This window comes from Mobula birostris, chromosome 11 (assembly GCF_030028105.1).
Source record: "Mobula birostris isolate sMobBir1 chromosome 11, sMobBir1.hap1, whole genome shotgun sequence".
In the NCBI taxonomy this organism is placed as follows: domain Eukaryota; kingdom Metazoa; phylum Chordata; class Chondrichthyes; order Myliobatiformes; family Myliobatidae; genus Mobula; species Mobula birostris.
The window spans coordinates 113,563,621-113,577,162 of record NC_092380.1 but is presented as its reverse complement, the minus strand read 5'-3'; the positions used below and the strand labels follow the sequence as shown (position 1 = coordinate 113,577,162).

The 13,542-nt window shown below is 49.3% G+C and overlaps 1 protein-coding gene across 12 annotated transcripts in view; it reads left to right on the top strand.

The window, feature by feature from the left end:
• Window positions 1-13,542, top strand: part of mical2b (microtubule associated monooxygenase, calponin and LIM domain containing 2b) — a 262,965-nt gene that overhangs the window by 142,225 nt on the left and 107,198 nt on the right. For 4 of the 12 annotated variants that reach the window (XM_072272895.1, XM_072272882.1, XM_072272883.1 and 1 more), the window contains exons 17-22: window positions 436-552; window positions 5,395-5,562; window positions 6,560-6,670; window positions 7,916-8,017; window positions 10,417-10,509; window positions 11,409-11,489. The exons of 2 other annotated variants lie outside the window; for them this stretch is intronic. In XM_072272895.1, the coding sequence (XP_072128996.1) occupies window positions 436-552; window positions 5,395-5,562; window positions 6,560-6,670; window positions 7,916-8,017; window positions 10,417-10,509; window positions 11,409-11,489 (672 nt within the window). The remainder of the gene's footprint in view (window positions 1-435; window positions 553-5,394; window positions 5,563-6,559; window positions 6,671-7,915; window positions 8,018-10,416; window positions 10,510-11,408; window positions 11,490-13,542) is intronic. 6 more of the 12 variants (XM_072272886.1, XM_072272885.1, XM_072272884.1 and 3 more) reach the window with 6 other exon arrangements.

Below are 13,542 nucleotides of genomic sequence, written 5' to 3'. Positions count from 1 at the left end.
GACTGTCCTTGAGCCTGAAGATGTGTACATTCAAGCATTGGTATCTTCTGCCCAATGCAAGGTGGGGGGGGCGGGGGAGAGAGCTGTGAGGGGTTTTGGGTTTTGTCGGCACTGAGGAAGAAGATGGGAGAGTTGTGAGCAGGTGAGCTGAGGTGAGTGCGTTGCGGGAGGTTGTGGAGGGGTGTAAAGCTGGTGGTGGCATGTGTGAATACTTGAACCTCAGGAGCCTCCGCTGAAGGTTTTCATGGCACCATCGCCACTACAGTGCTCAGATACCATGCCGTTCGCAAGGTAGCCTTCAACTCCGAATCACTCTGTCTGCATTCTCTAAACCGTTGATATCTGAGTTCCTTGTGCTTAAAGTCACCAATTCTCTCCTTTCTCCTTTCTCTTTCCTCACCTCTTCCTCTCTCTTGTCTGTCCGGTGAGGGACAGGCGCCTTCCTGTGTAATGAAATCTTCATCACCCGTTATGTCTGGGTGTCACGAGAACCCTCGCTTCCTTAACTCCCGGGACCAGACAGGATCTGACCTCTGCTCACGACCCAGACAGGTATGACGATGAGTGTTACTGCTTTGTCATGTAGATAACGATGAGAGGAAATGAGTAGACATCCATTGGCACCCTGGGTTTTGATTTATTGTTGTCACATGGACGGAGACACAGTGAGAAGCTTATCTTGCATACTGTCCATACAGATCAGATCATTACACAGTGCACAAGGATAGAACAAGGGAAACCAATGACAGAATACAAAATAAAGTGTTACAGCTACAGAGAGAGTGCAGTGCAGGTAAATAATAATGTGCAAGATCAGAATGAGACAGACTGTGAGGTCGAGCCTGTCTTATGCTGGGGGACCATTCAATCGCGCTGTAACAGCAGGATTGAAGCTGTTCTTGAGCCTGGTGGGATGTGCTTTCAGGCTTTTGTATCTTCTACCTGAAGGGAGAAGGGTGAAAAGAGAATGTCTTGGGGGGGGGGGGGGGTCATTGATTACGCCGGCTGCTTTACTGAGGCAGTGAGAGTGTAAACAGAGCCCACGGAGGGGAGGCTGGTTTCTGTGATGTGCTGAGTTCTGTCCACACTCTCTGCAGTTCCTTGCAGTCACACATATAGCAGTTGCCGTGCCAAGCTGTGAGACCAGATAGGATGTATATAGTGTATTGATAAAGATTGGTATGGGTCATTTGGGGGTGGGGGGCGGGGTTGATGCCACATTTCTTTAGCCTCCTGAGGTCACTGCTAACTGTAATTGCTCCCATTCAGTTTGTTCATTCGTTATGTGCAGTGTGGTATGACATGGGCAATTATGGTCTCATAACCATCAGTGTGCTTGGCAATCTTTTCAACAAAAGTCACTTGCCATTGCTTTTTCTGGGCAGTGTCTTCACAAGACGGGTGACCCCAGCCATGATCAATACTTCTCAGAGATTGTCTGCCTGATGTCACTGGTCACATAACTAGGATTGTGATACACACCAGCTGTTCATACAGCCATCCACCACCTGGTCCCACGTGACCCTGATCGCCTGATCGTAGTCTAAGCAGATGCCACACCTTGCCCAAGGGTGACCGCAGGCTAGCGAAGGGAAGGAGCGTAACCATATATTCCCAGCCCCCGCGGCTCCATCCATCACAGGCAGATGGTGAGGAGGCCGGAACTGGCAGGGAGACTCACCATTGCTTGCAGTCTTCAGTCAGCACACAGGTTCAAGGTACAAGCAAAGTGAAACCCTGAATGTAGACGAGCAGAATGAATCACTTGAAACGAGTTTATAGTTTTTACTCATTGATTCATGTTCAAGTTCACTGTCATTTACCTGTCTGCATGTACACAGCCAAGTGAAACAATGTTCTTCCAGACCTGGTGCACAACACAGTACATATAACTCACACACACAATACATCATGTAATATTACCACTAATAAATTAGCAAATAATGAGGTGCATTTATGATACAAGTTAAAAGGTAAACAATCTAATACTACCGACAATTCATACAGAACGGTGCCACTGTAGTGTAGCAGTTAGCGTGCCACTATTACATATCGGGGAGTCAGAGTTCAGAGTTCAATTCTGATGTCACCGGTAAGGAGTCTCTGTGTGTCCTTCCTTTCTCCGGGTGCTCCGGTTTCGTCCTACAGTCCAAACACAGGTGGGTTAATAGGTCATTGTAAATTGTCCCGTGATTATGTGAGGGTAAATCGAGGTTCCTGGGCTGGCATGGCTTGTATGGCCTGTTCTGTGCTGTATCTCTAAAGAAATAAATACGTAATGAGGCCTGGGTGGTGGCAGGGAGTTCGCTCACATAGAAGATAGAACAGTACAGCACAGTACAGGCCCTTTGGCCCACAATATTGTGCCAACCCTTAAACCCTGCCTCTCATATAACCCCCCACCTTAAATTCCTCCATATATCTGTCTAGTAGTCTCTTAAACTTCACTAGTGTATCTGCCTCCACCACTGACTCAGGCAGTGCATTCCACGCACCAACCACTCTCTGAGAAACTGCAGGAAGAAGCTGTTTCCCATCCTAACAGTTCCTGTCCTAAGGCTACATTATTTCCAGCTTAATGGTAGGGGGTGATTTTGTTGGACGGAAGAACATCTTTGTTTTTTTGGATAAAATATTAGTGGGATCAGCATTTGTCAATTAGAAAACTTCCCTGTTTTCGGACTCAAACATTTGAGGTGAAATCATCGATGGTTAGATGGTGTCTTTAATTTTAAATCCAGAATGTGATGGTGAATTTGCAATTTCCTCAATCTTTTCTGTTTACATTACAATGTTTGCAAAAGGATTGCTAATGACAGCACTGCTATAATTAGGCTCTCGACAGGCAATTCAGTTCCCTTAAATTATCCCCTTTCCTGTTTGAAATTCCAGCGTGTGCAATATACCAGAGACTGCCCATGTAAGATTAAAAACTCTGCATAACGTTTCTGGGTATTTTCTGGGATCACCAGTTTCATGTGCAGCTTCCATATCCCCTGTCTCTTTCTGGTGTTCCTGTCGCTGACGTGCCAACCTGCAGGTGGAAGTGGCCAGACGCAGTGAGTTCAATCCTGCTGTCTGTGTGTACGTTCTCCCTTTGACAGCATGGGTTTCCCCAAGGTGCTCCGGTTTCCTCGCACGTCCCAACTCCTCACAGGCAGTGCCCAAGATCAGGATTGAACTTCCCATTGGAGCACCACCGAGAGTGTCTCGTCTGGCTGCATCATGGTGTGAGCACAAACTGCAAGGCATCAGAGACAAGACCCTACAGAGAACAGTAAAACCCGACCAGAGCATCACTAGGGTCTGACTTTCCCCCATTTGTGACATTTACGGGAGCGTTCTAGAGGAACGGCCTGAAGAATTGTTGAGGATCCCTACCACCCAGCCCACAATCTTTTTGCCCTAGTACCATCAGGAAGGAGATACAGGAGCATCAGGGTTAGGACTGGGTGACAGCTTCTTCCCCCAGGCTGTGAGACTAACGAATACCCTGCCACCACCGAGATCTCGTCACCAGGAGAGTGAGGTGTTTACTGTTTACCTGTGCTGCAGTTCACTACGTGCATTTTGAATTATATTTTATTAACTTGTATTATTTTGGTTTATGTGCTGTGTGTGATATATGTATTGTGATTGCATATTGTGACTGTGGTCCAGAGGAACGTTGTTTCATTTGGTTGTATATATGTACAGTCAGATGACAATAAACTTGAAGGTGAATGAGGGTCTCTGGGGCTGTAAGGAGGCGGCTCCACCAGCTGAGTCACTGGCTTTCTCCAGAGCCCAAGCCTGGCCAGTTAGGTAAGCAGTCTGCATCAATGGAAGTGCAAGTGTTAGAAATGACGGTGTCCAATTTCAAATTAGCAGCGAGCTGTGTACCCACCGTGTTCTGTCCGTGTTACATGTAGCACTACAGGCCCTTCGGCCCTCAATGTTGTGCCAACTTTATAACCTAGTCTAAAATCAATCTAACCCTTCCCTCACACAGAGCCCTCCATTTTTCTATCATCCATGTGTCTAAGAGTCACATAAATGCCCCAATGTATCTGTCTCTATCATCACCCTGGCTGGCCATTCCATGCACCCTCCACTCCGTGTTTAAAAAAAACCTAACTCTTACACCCCCTTTTACTTTCCTCCAGTCACACTTAACGGATTCCTCCATTTCCGCCCTGGGAAAATGTCTCTGGCTATCCACTCTATCTGTGCTTCATATCATCTTATACATCTCTATTAAGTCACCTCTCATCCTCCTCCTCTCCAAAAACAAAAGGCCTAGGGTGCTCAATCTAACTTCATAAGACATGCTCACTAATCCAGGCAGCATCCAGGTAAATCTCCTCTGTACCCTCTCTAAAGCTTCCACATCCTTCCTATAATGAAATGAACGCAGTATTCTAAGTGTGGTCCAACCAGGGTTTTAAAGAGTTGCAACATTACCTCACGGCTCTAAAGCTGAATGTCATGACTAATGATCTGCCTTCTTAACCACCCTATCATCTTAAGCAGCAACTTGGCGGGACCTCTGGACGTGACCCCAAGATTTCCTTATTCCTCCAGACTTTTAACAACCCTCCCATTAACCCCGAACTCTGCCTTCAAGTTCCACCTTCCGAAGTGAATCACTTCGCACTTTGCTGGACCAAACTCCGTCTGCTACTTGTCAGCCCGGCTCTGCATCCTATCAACGTCCCGTTGTAACCTACAATGTTTTACACTGTCCCCAACACCACTAACCTTTATCTGCAACCCTTCCACTTCCTCATCCAAGTCATTTATAAAAATCACAAAGAGCAGAGGTTCCAGCACAGATCCCTGTGGAACGTCCCTTGTCCCCGACCTCCAGGCGGAATATGCTCCATCTACTACCAGCCGCTAACTTCTGTTGGCTTTCCTAATGAGCCTGCCATGGGGAACCTTATCAAATGCCTTACTGAAATCCATATGCACTGCATCCATTGCCCTACCTTCATCAACGTGCTATGTCACGTCCTCAAAGAAATCAATCAGTCTCGTGAGGCTCAAATTACCCCTCATGAAGCCATACTGTCTATCCCTAATCAGACTATGCTTCTCCAAATGCTCATAAATCCTGCATGTATGAACCCTCTCCAGTAGTTTGCCCACCACTGACGTAAGACTCGCTGGACTATAATTCCCAGCGTTAGCACTCTCACCTTACTTAAGTAAAGTAATAACATTTGCCACCTCCTGTGCTCCTGTGCTCTGTCTGTCTGCGTCCTCCGGCACCCCTCTTCTGGCCATCAGGCCTCTGTCTTGGCCTGTGTTTTCGGGGACAACTGTTTGGTCCGGTTTCTACCTTCTCGCTGAAGATTTGGTGAAGGGTCCAGTTACTGCTCACAGGGTTACGTGTTGTGTTTTGCCTGGCAGTCTGACCTTGCAGCCCATGCTGACCAAGTGATCAGAGAGGCCAAGTCCATCAGGATGGCAGAGAGCCAGACGGGGCTGACCAAACGGCTGTCAGTGACTCCTCATTCTGCCCTCGCTCTCTCCGGTGTCCTGCAACGCCTTCAGCGTCTGGAAGAGACACTTGAACAGGTGATGAACTGCCAGTATTCTCTGCACACTCTCTCTTCCTCTTAACACATTCTGTCTCTTGCTCCGTACACAGACACAGGCAGACAGTCTCTCCGCCTCCCCATTCCCCCCTCCATTCTCCCCTTCCCACCCCTGCGCGCTCTCCCCAGCGCTCTCCCCCCGCGCTCTCCCCCAATGCTCTCCCCCCTTCCACCTCCCCCCATCACCCCCCCGTCTCTCACCCCTCTCAACCCCCCCACACAACTTTTATCCTCTTCTCTCCAGTACTGTATACAAAACTCTGAGAAACTCTCCAACCAGCCTCACTTCCCGGACTTTCCCTGGAGTCCTGCAAATCTTTTCCTCTTTTAAATATTTACCCAGTTCCCTGTTGAATCTGCTTCCCCTGCCCTTCCTGAATGCATAACTGGTTGATTGAAACCATTTCCCCTTGTCTTCCCTCTGACTCCCTTGTGGTTTGCTTTAATTCCTCTCCTCTGATTGTCGACTCTGCTGACGCCGCAGACATTCTCGCCTGATTTACCCCGTCCCAATGCCTCCATAGCTGTCTGTGCTGTGGGAACTTGGCCCGCCTGTCTCCTGGGGCTGAGGAGGTGTTGATGGATTTGCTGCCTGCTCTGTAACTCCGGGAGAGGGTGGATGCGGAGCACGGAGCCCGAGGTCGTGTCGCTGCCCTGCAGCAGACTTGTTGCATGCTCTGCACCGTGACTTTGGGCAGGTTTGCTGTGATGAGCTAGAGTGAAGTGAAACTTGCATGCTTGGGTGGATCCAAGACAGGTCCCTCAGATTCAAGGGAAGTTTAAAGATTGTTTAAAGTTTAGCTTTATTCATCATGTCGAACATACAGTGAGATGTTGCCCCTCTGAAGTTGTGTGGTGCTCTTGCTGTGGGCTTGGCCTGTGTCTCGGCATTAACACTCTCTCCCTGCTGCAGTTCTTCCTTCCTTGTCTTGCCGTAACTTTTCTCTTGCTTTCCTCTCTTGCCTGCCACGCCACAGAGGAGGGCTCTGTCGCTGGCACAAGGTGAAGTTCCCTTTAGCAGGAAGAGTATTAAGGAGCGAGGGGCTCACCTGACGGCACTCTTTGGGGCCAGGACCCTCAAGCAACAGGTCTGTACTCTCTGCATGTGCGTTCCTCTGTGTCTGAGCCGTTGTGTTGTCCAGAACAGTTCTTGACAGAGCCTCCAAGATGCCTGAACTACAAGCCAAAATATCCAGGTGCACAGCTTAAGGCACAGAGTAGTCTGATGTTATTGGTGATTTTTGTGTTACGAGTACCGAGGTACAGGGATAAATTTGTTTTGCATACTGTCCATCCAGATCATTTAATCACACCAGCGTATCAAAGTAGAACAAGGTAAAACAATGACAATGCAGAATAAAGTGTAACAGCTACAGAAAAGGCACAGTGCAGGTAAACAATAAGGTGCAAATTCATAACGATTGCAAGGTTCAGAGTCTGGAATAAAAGGCTGCTCCGTAGTCTTAAAACAATGGGATAGCAGCTGATCTGGACCCCAGAGGTACGTCCATTCAGATTTTAATATCTTCTGCCCAATGGGAGGAGGAATAACAGAGAATACTTGGGGTCTTTGATTATCTGGTGTTTTACTGAGGCAGTGAGAAGCGTAGATTGAGTCCATAGAGGGGAGATTGGTTTCTGTGGTGTGCAGAGCTGTATCTACAACTCTCTGCAGTTTCTTGCAGTCACAGGCAGAGCAGTTGCCGTACTGAGCCATACTGTATCCAGTTGCCATACCGAGCCGTGCTGCACCCAGACTGGATGCTCTCTCTGGTGCGTCAATAAAAATCGGTATCTGTGCTTTTTCTCACCGAGCAGCAGCACACACTGGAAGGGCAGAAGGGCCTCTCCACCAGTCAGTCCACATGTGAATAGACTATGGTTGCCATATTCAGGGTGGACCAGATCTCCGTTGTCTCAATGATAAAATTAGAAAAATGACAAGTTGCTGAAAACCTGGGTTAAAATCCAGAAAAGTGCTGAAAAATGCTCGTTAACTCTGAAAACCCAGAGCAACACGCACGGAATGCTGCAGGAGGAACACAGCAGGTCGGGCAATGTCTATGGGGGGAATAAACAGTCAAGGTTTTGGGCTGAGACCCTTCATCAGGAGCTGTTTATTCCTCTCCATAGATGCTGCCTGACCTGCTGAGTTCCTCCTGCATTGTGTGTGTTACTCTGGATTTCCAGCATCTAGAGTTCAGGAGTAAGTAACCCTGATTTGCTCTTCACATCATTTCTACTCCTGCTTCTCTCGTTCACTCATCTTTGCTCTTCTTTTCTCGGTTCCTTCCTGCACCCACCATCTCGCCTTCATCCGCCGGCGGTAAAAGCCGGTGCTGTCAGATTCCATCTCATGTCGTCCCGTCTCAAGTGCTTGCTCCGTCCACAGCTCCTCCTCCACCACGCCTCCTGCTCTCCACCCGCCAACACAGGTACCATTGAGCGCGGACGTCTGCCCCCAAGCCGTACGCTTCACCCACCTGCTGACTCAGACTAGCTACAAGCACCCGTGGGTGCTCACATCGAGAGTGTCTTCATCTCCTATGCTCAGTGATAGTTCTCTCTGAGTTTGTGGCCTGTGGAAAAGGGACTGTGGCACCTCTACAGCACCTACTACCTTCCCCTTCTTTGGCCAGTGAGGAACCAAGTGTGAAGGGTGGTGTCCTCATGGGAAGAGGGAGGTCCCACAATCGATAATGTGAGGGAGATCGCAGGGCTGGCCTTCCTGAGGTTGATAGAAAGGATATATTGGCTGTGAGACTGTGGTTTATCAACACAAGCCTCCCCTCCACCCTCTGTCCATCTTCAGGTGTTCTGTCTGAGAGGAGGGGGGCTTCCCTCAGTACCTCCCCCCATTTACTTCCCACTGTATGACCCATCCTCAGTACTACTCCTCCCTCAGTACCACCCCTCCCACAGTGTGACCCTCCCTTGGTATCACCCCTCCCACACTGTGACTCTCCCTCAGTACCATCCCTCCAACAGTGTGACCCTCCCTCAGTACCACCCCTCCCACAGTGTGACCCTCCCTTGTTACCACCCCTCCCACACTGTGACTCTCCCTCAGTACCACCCCTCCCACAGTGTGACCCTCCCTTGTTACCACCCCTCCCACACTGTGACTCTCCCTCAATACCACCCCTCCCACAGTGTGATCCTCCCTTGTTACCACCCCTCCCACACTGTGACTCTCCCTCAGTACCATCCCTCCAACAGTGTGACCCTCCCTTGTTACCACCCCTCCCACACTGTGACTCTCCCTCAGTACCACCCCTCCCACAGTGTGACCCTCCCTTGTTACCACCCCTCCCACACTGTGACTCTCCCTCAGTACCATCCCTCCAACAGTGTGACCCTCCCTTGTTACCACCCCTCCCACACTGTGACTCTCCCTCAGTACCACCCCTCCCACAGTGTGACCCTCCCTTGTTACCACCCCTCCCACACTGTGACTCTCCCTCAGTACAATCCCTCCAACAGTGTGACCCTCCCTCAGTACAATCCCTCCAACAGTGTGACCCTCCCTCAGTACCACCCCTCCCACAGTGTGACCGTCCCTCGGTACCTCCCCTCCTACAGTGTGACCCTCCCTCAGTACCACCCCTCCCTCAGTGTGACCCTCCCTCAGAACCACCCCTCCCACAGAGTGACCCTCCCTCGGTACTACCCCTCCCTCAATGTGACTCTCCCTCGGTACCACCCCTCCCACAGTGTCACCCTCCCTCACTACCACCCCCCCACAGTGTCACCCTCCCTCAGTACCACCCCTCCCACAGTGTGACCCTCTCTCAATACCATCCCTCCCACAGTGTGACCCCGCCTCAGTATCATCCCTCCCACAGTGTGACTCTCTCCCAGTACCACCCCTCCCACAGTTTGACCCTCCCTCAGTACCACCCCTCCCACAGTTTGACCCTCCCTCAGTACCACCCCCCCCACAGTGTGACCCTCCCTCAGTACCACCCCTCCCACAGTGTGACCCTCTCTCAGTACCATCCCTCCCACAGTGTGACCCTCTCTCAGTACCATCCCTCCCACAGTGTGACCCTCCCTCAGTACCACCCCTCCCACAGTGTGACTCTCTCCCAGTACCACCCCTCCCACAGTGTGACCCTCCCTCAGTGCCACCCCTCCCACAGTTTGACCCTCCCTCAGTACCATCCCTCCCACAGTGTCACCCTCCCTCAGTACCACCCCTCCCTCAGTGTGACCCTCCCTTGGTACCACCCCTCCCACAGTGTGACCCTCCCTCAGTGCCACCCCTCCCACAGTTTGACCCTCCCTCAGTACCATCCCTCCCACAGTGTCACCCTCCCTCAGTACCACCCCTCCCTCGGTACCACCCCTCCCTCAGTGTGACTTTCCCTTGGTACCACCCCCCCACAGTGTGACTCTCTCCCAGTACCACCCCTCCCTCAGTACTACCCCCTCCACAGAATGACCTTCCCTCAGTACCACACCCCTCCCTCATGAGGTTCTCTCTGCATCTACTCTCTCTCTGTCGGTGCCATGATACGTTTCATGGCTTTTCGGACGCCTGTCCTCTCTGGTTAGATACAGTTCAGGGCGTGGTTAGTAGTAATTAACTAAGTGTTGACACACGTTTAATAAACAAGCTGAGGAATATTGTCAAAGGACCATTAGTATCAGACTTGTGAGGATGAATCCTTCAGTCTGCTTTTCTTGAACTGCAGCCCACAAACTTAACCATTTCCTCTCTCAATGTTGATCTTTCCTTCTGCTCTTCTCTTCTCTTCTCCTACCCTTCTGTTCCTGTCTCTGTTGGTCTGGGCAATATTATCTTCACCCCCCCCCCCCCCCCCGAGATCAGGTACGTGATATCAAGGAGGCTGCCCTTCATTTGGAAAGGATGTTTCTCAGCAGAAATGATGAATCGAGGGCTCGGGCTGAGAAGACAGCAGAGGTGAGTGGGAATTGGGTTCGGTGGTGCTGCAGATCTCCGATGATGTGAGGCTGAATTAATTGAGTTTATTATCCTGTGCGCGAGTACCGTGAAAACTTTCTTGTAGCAGCATCGCAGACATGTGGGTGTAGAGAACACACCGACTGGAAATTATACAAGACAGCAAAGAAAAATACTGCGCAAAAAGGACATTAGAGAGACTCTCCTTTGGTCAGGGTCAACCATGGATGTTGTGTGGTAGTTGTCTACATGATATGCAGTTCAGGGCAGTACGATATGGAGAGCAAGCTGTTGCCCATGCAGCAGGCTTGGTCGCTGTGAGAAGATGGCATAGCCTGGGTCTTGGGAACCTTTGATAAATGCAGTTCCACAAGTAGATGGTGTCAGTACTGGGAAGGGCTGTGTCTGCGATGTACCGGACGGTTTTCCTCTGTGCTACTTGTCCTATCAAGCCTGTGAAAGACCAATCAAAATCTTCAATTAGTGTCATTCCAACTCTCTTTCTCCCCCTGTGGAACATTCCTGTTAACCTGATCCACCGTCCCTTTCAGTTCACATACCCTAGATCCAAACATCTTACTGTGAAGATATGCTGGTACCTGTGATATGTGGGATGTATCCAAACATCTCATGCTCTCCCCTCCAGCTTTTTTGCCAACAACCTTTTATCTGTGGCCCTGATAACCTCTGGATGCTAATGATGTTCCAATGGATCTGCCATATCAGACTTTATTGATTGTGTCCAGTCTCCCAATAATTCCAAGCCCAATATCTCTGATCTCCTCCCATTAACTGAAACCAAGGATCTTCTTCAGATTACAGATATCTTCGGAATTGAAGCCAAATTGTGGGCTGCTAGAATCTGTACGTTGAGTGCTCTCTGTTCTCTCTGCTTGTAGACACCTTGTACCAAACCCTGTCCCTCAAGTGAAAATGGGAGCTCTCGATCTACAAACTCCAACCAGCGCTGTCACAGACAGGTAGACCTTGTGGTGTGGATTGGCATGTTCAACTGTTGAGTCTTGACCAGTGCATGCATCGCTTTTCTTCATGTAGCATTTACCCATTGAGTGTGGACACACACAGACATGGACACACGCGTGTGGACGGACGCGTGGACACATGGATATATGCAAATAGAGAGGTATTATCCAAGTGTGCCAATATTACAAGTACTTAAGGGACTGAGTTATAGGGAGAATTGGACAGGCATGGACTTTACTCCCTGAGGTGTGGGAGATTGAGGGGTGACCCTAGCGATGTATAAGATCATGGGGGACACAGATAGAATGAATGCACTCAGTCTTTTTGTAGAGTGCATAGGTTGTGGGGGAGAGGGAATTGATTTAAGCAGAATTTGAGTGACAATGTTTTTTACACAGAGGATGGTAAGTGTACAGAATAAGGTGCCAGAGGAAGTGGTTGAGGCAGGTACAATAACAATGTTTAAAACATACTTGGACACATACATCGATGGGAAAGGTTTAGAAGGTTACAGACCCAACCCTGGCAAATGGGACGAACTGGGATGGGCCAACTTGGTTGGCATGGACCATAACATTGAACGGGGGCAGAGGGGGGAGTGCAGTTGCAAATGGCCTTATTGTCTTCAATGCAAAGAATTAGTAGTCGAATCCACCCAATCCCATTCTGCCACTGCCTTGGAATGCTGAAGACTGGACACTGTGGGTGCAGGTCTGGGCTCTGGACTGGTCCCCTGCACTCTCTGTAACACTTTAATGTATAGGAGCAGAATAAGGCATGATGAAATTAAAGAGTGGATTCAATGGGCCGAATGGCCTAATTCTGCTCCTATGTCTGTGGTCACTTGGCCCATTGACTCTGCTCTGCCATTCCATCATGACTAATTTGTTATCCCTCTCAATCCCATTCCTCTGCCTTCTCCCTGTAGCCTTTGACACCCTGACTAATCATGAATCTATCAACCTCTGCTTTAAATATACCAAATGACTTGACATCTGTAGCCATGAATTCCACAGATTCACCTCCCTCTGGCTAAAGAAATTCCTCCTCACCTTTTTTCTAAATGGATGTGCCTCTATTCTGAGCCTGTGCCCTCTGGTGCTAGACTCTCCCACTGTCAGTAGTTGGACAGTATTTGCTCTTGAATGAGAAAAACAAAATAGGAACTGGAGAAGTCTTTGAGTTGTTGTACTACTGAACGAGGATGACTCAAAAAGAAAGACTCTCAGAATAAGGAGTGATGCGGTAGGCTGTAACTCCATAACAGCGACAGTTAGTCTCCCGTTTCACTGTGAAATGAATGACATCTCTCTGTCCCTTGTTAGTGAGAGAGAGAGAGCGCGAATGTGGCACGTCAATCTTTCGGGTAAACAATAGTTTTTCCTTGACTGCAGATCACGGTCTCTGTTTGGGTGCTTGCTTGGAGGGTGGCGGGCACTGACACTGTTCCGACATTTTCTGTCGATCATTCTTTTGGGGCTTTCTGTTTTTCGTGGATGTGAAGACGAGTATTTTGGGTTGTATGTTGTGTACATTCTCTGATAATAACAGGAACCATTTGAAGCAAAGAAAGATCTGCTTTACTTGTCACATGTACATTGAAACAGTGAAACATACAGTGAATTGCGACAATGACCAACACACTCCGAGGATGTGCTGGGGGCAAGTATCACCATGCTTCCTGTGCCAACGTAACATGTCCGTAACTTATCAACCTGAACCTGTATGTCTTTGGAATGTGGAAGGAAGCCCACACAGTCATGGGGAGAGCGTACAAACCCCTTACAGACAGCGACGGGTTTGAACTCTGATAATAGTAACAGTATTACACTAACTGCTACACTACAGGACCCGCCAGTCCTGCCAAAGAGTCTCAGCCCGAAACGTTGACTGTTTACTCTTTTTCATAGATGCTGCCTGGCCTGCTGAGTTCCTCCAGCATTTTGTGTGTGTTACCCCAATACGTCCTGATGTTGGTAAATGTGATTAGTGTAGATGGACAAAGAGGCCAGGAGGGATGTTGTAGGCCGAAGGGTCTGTCTCTATGCA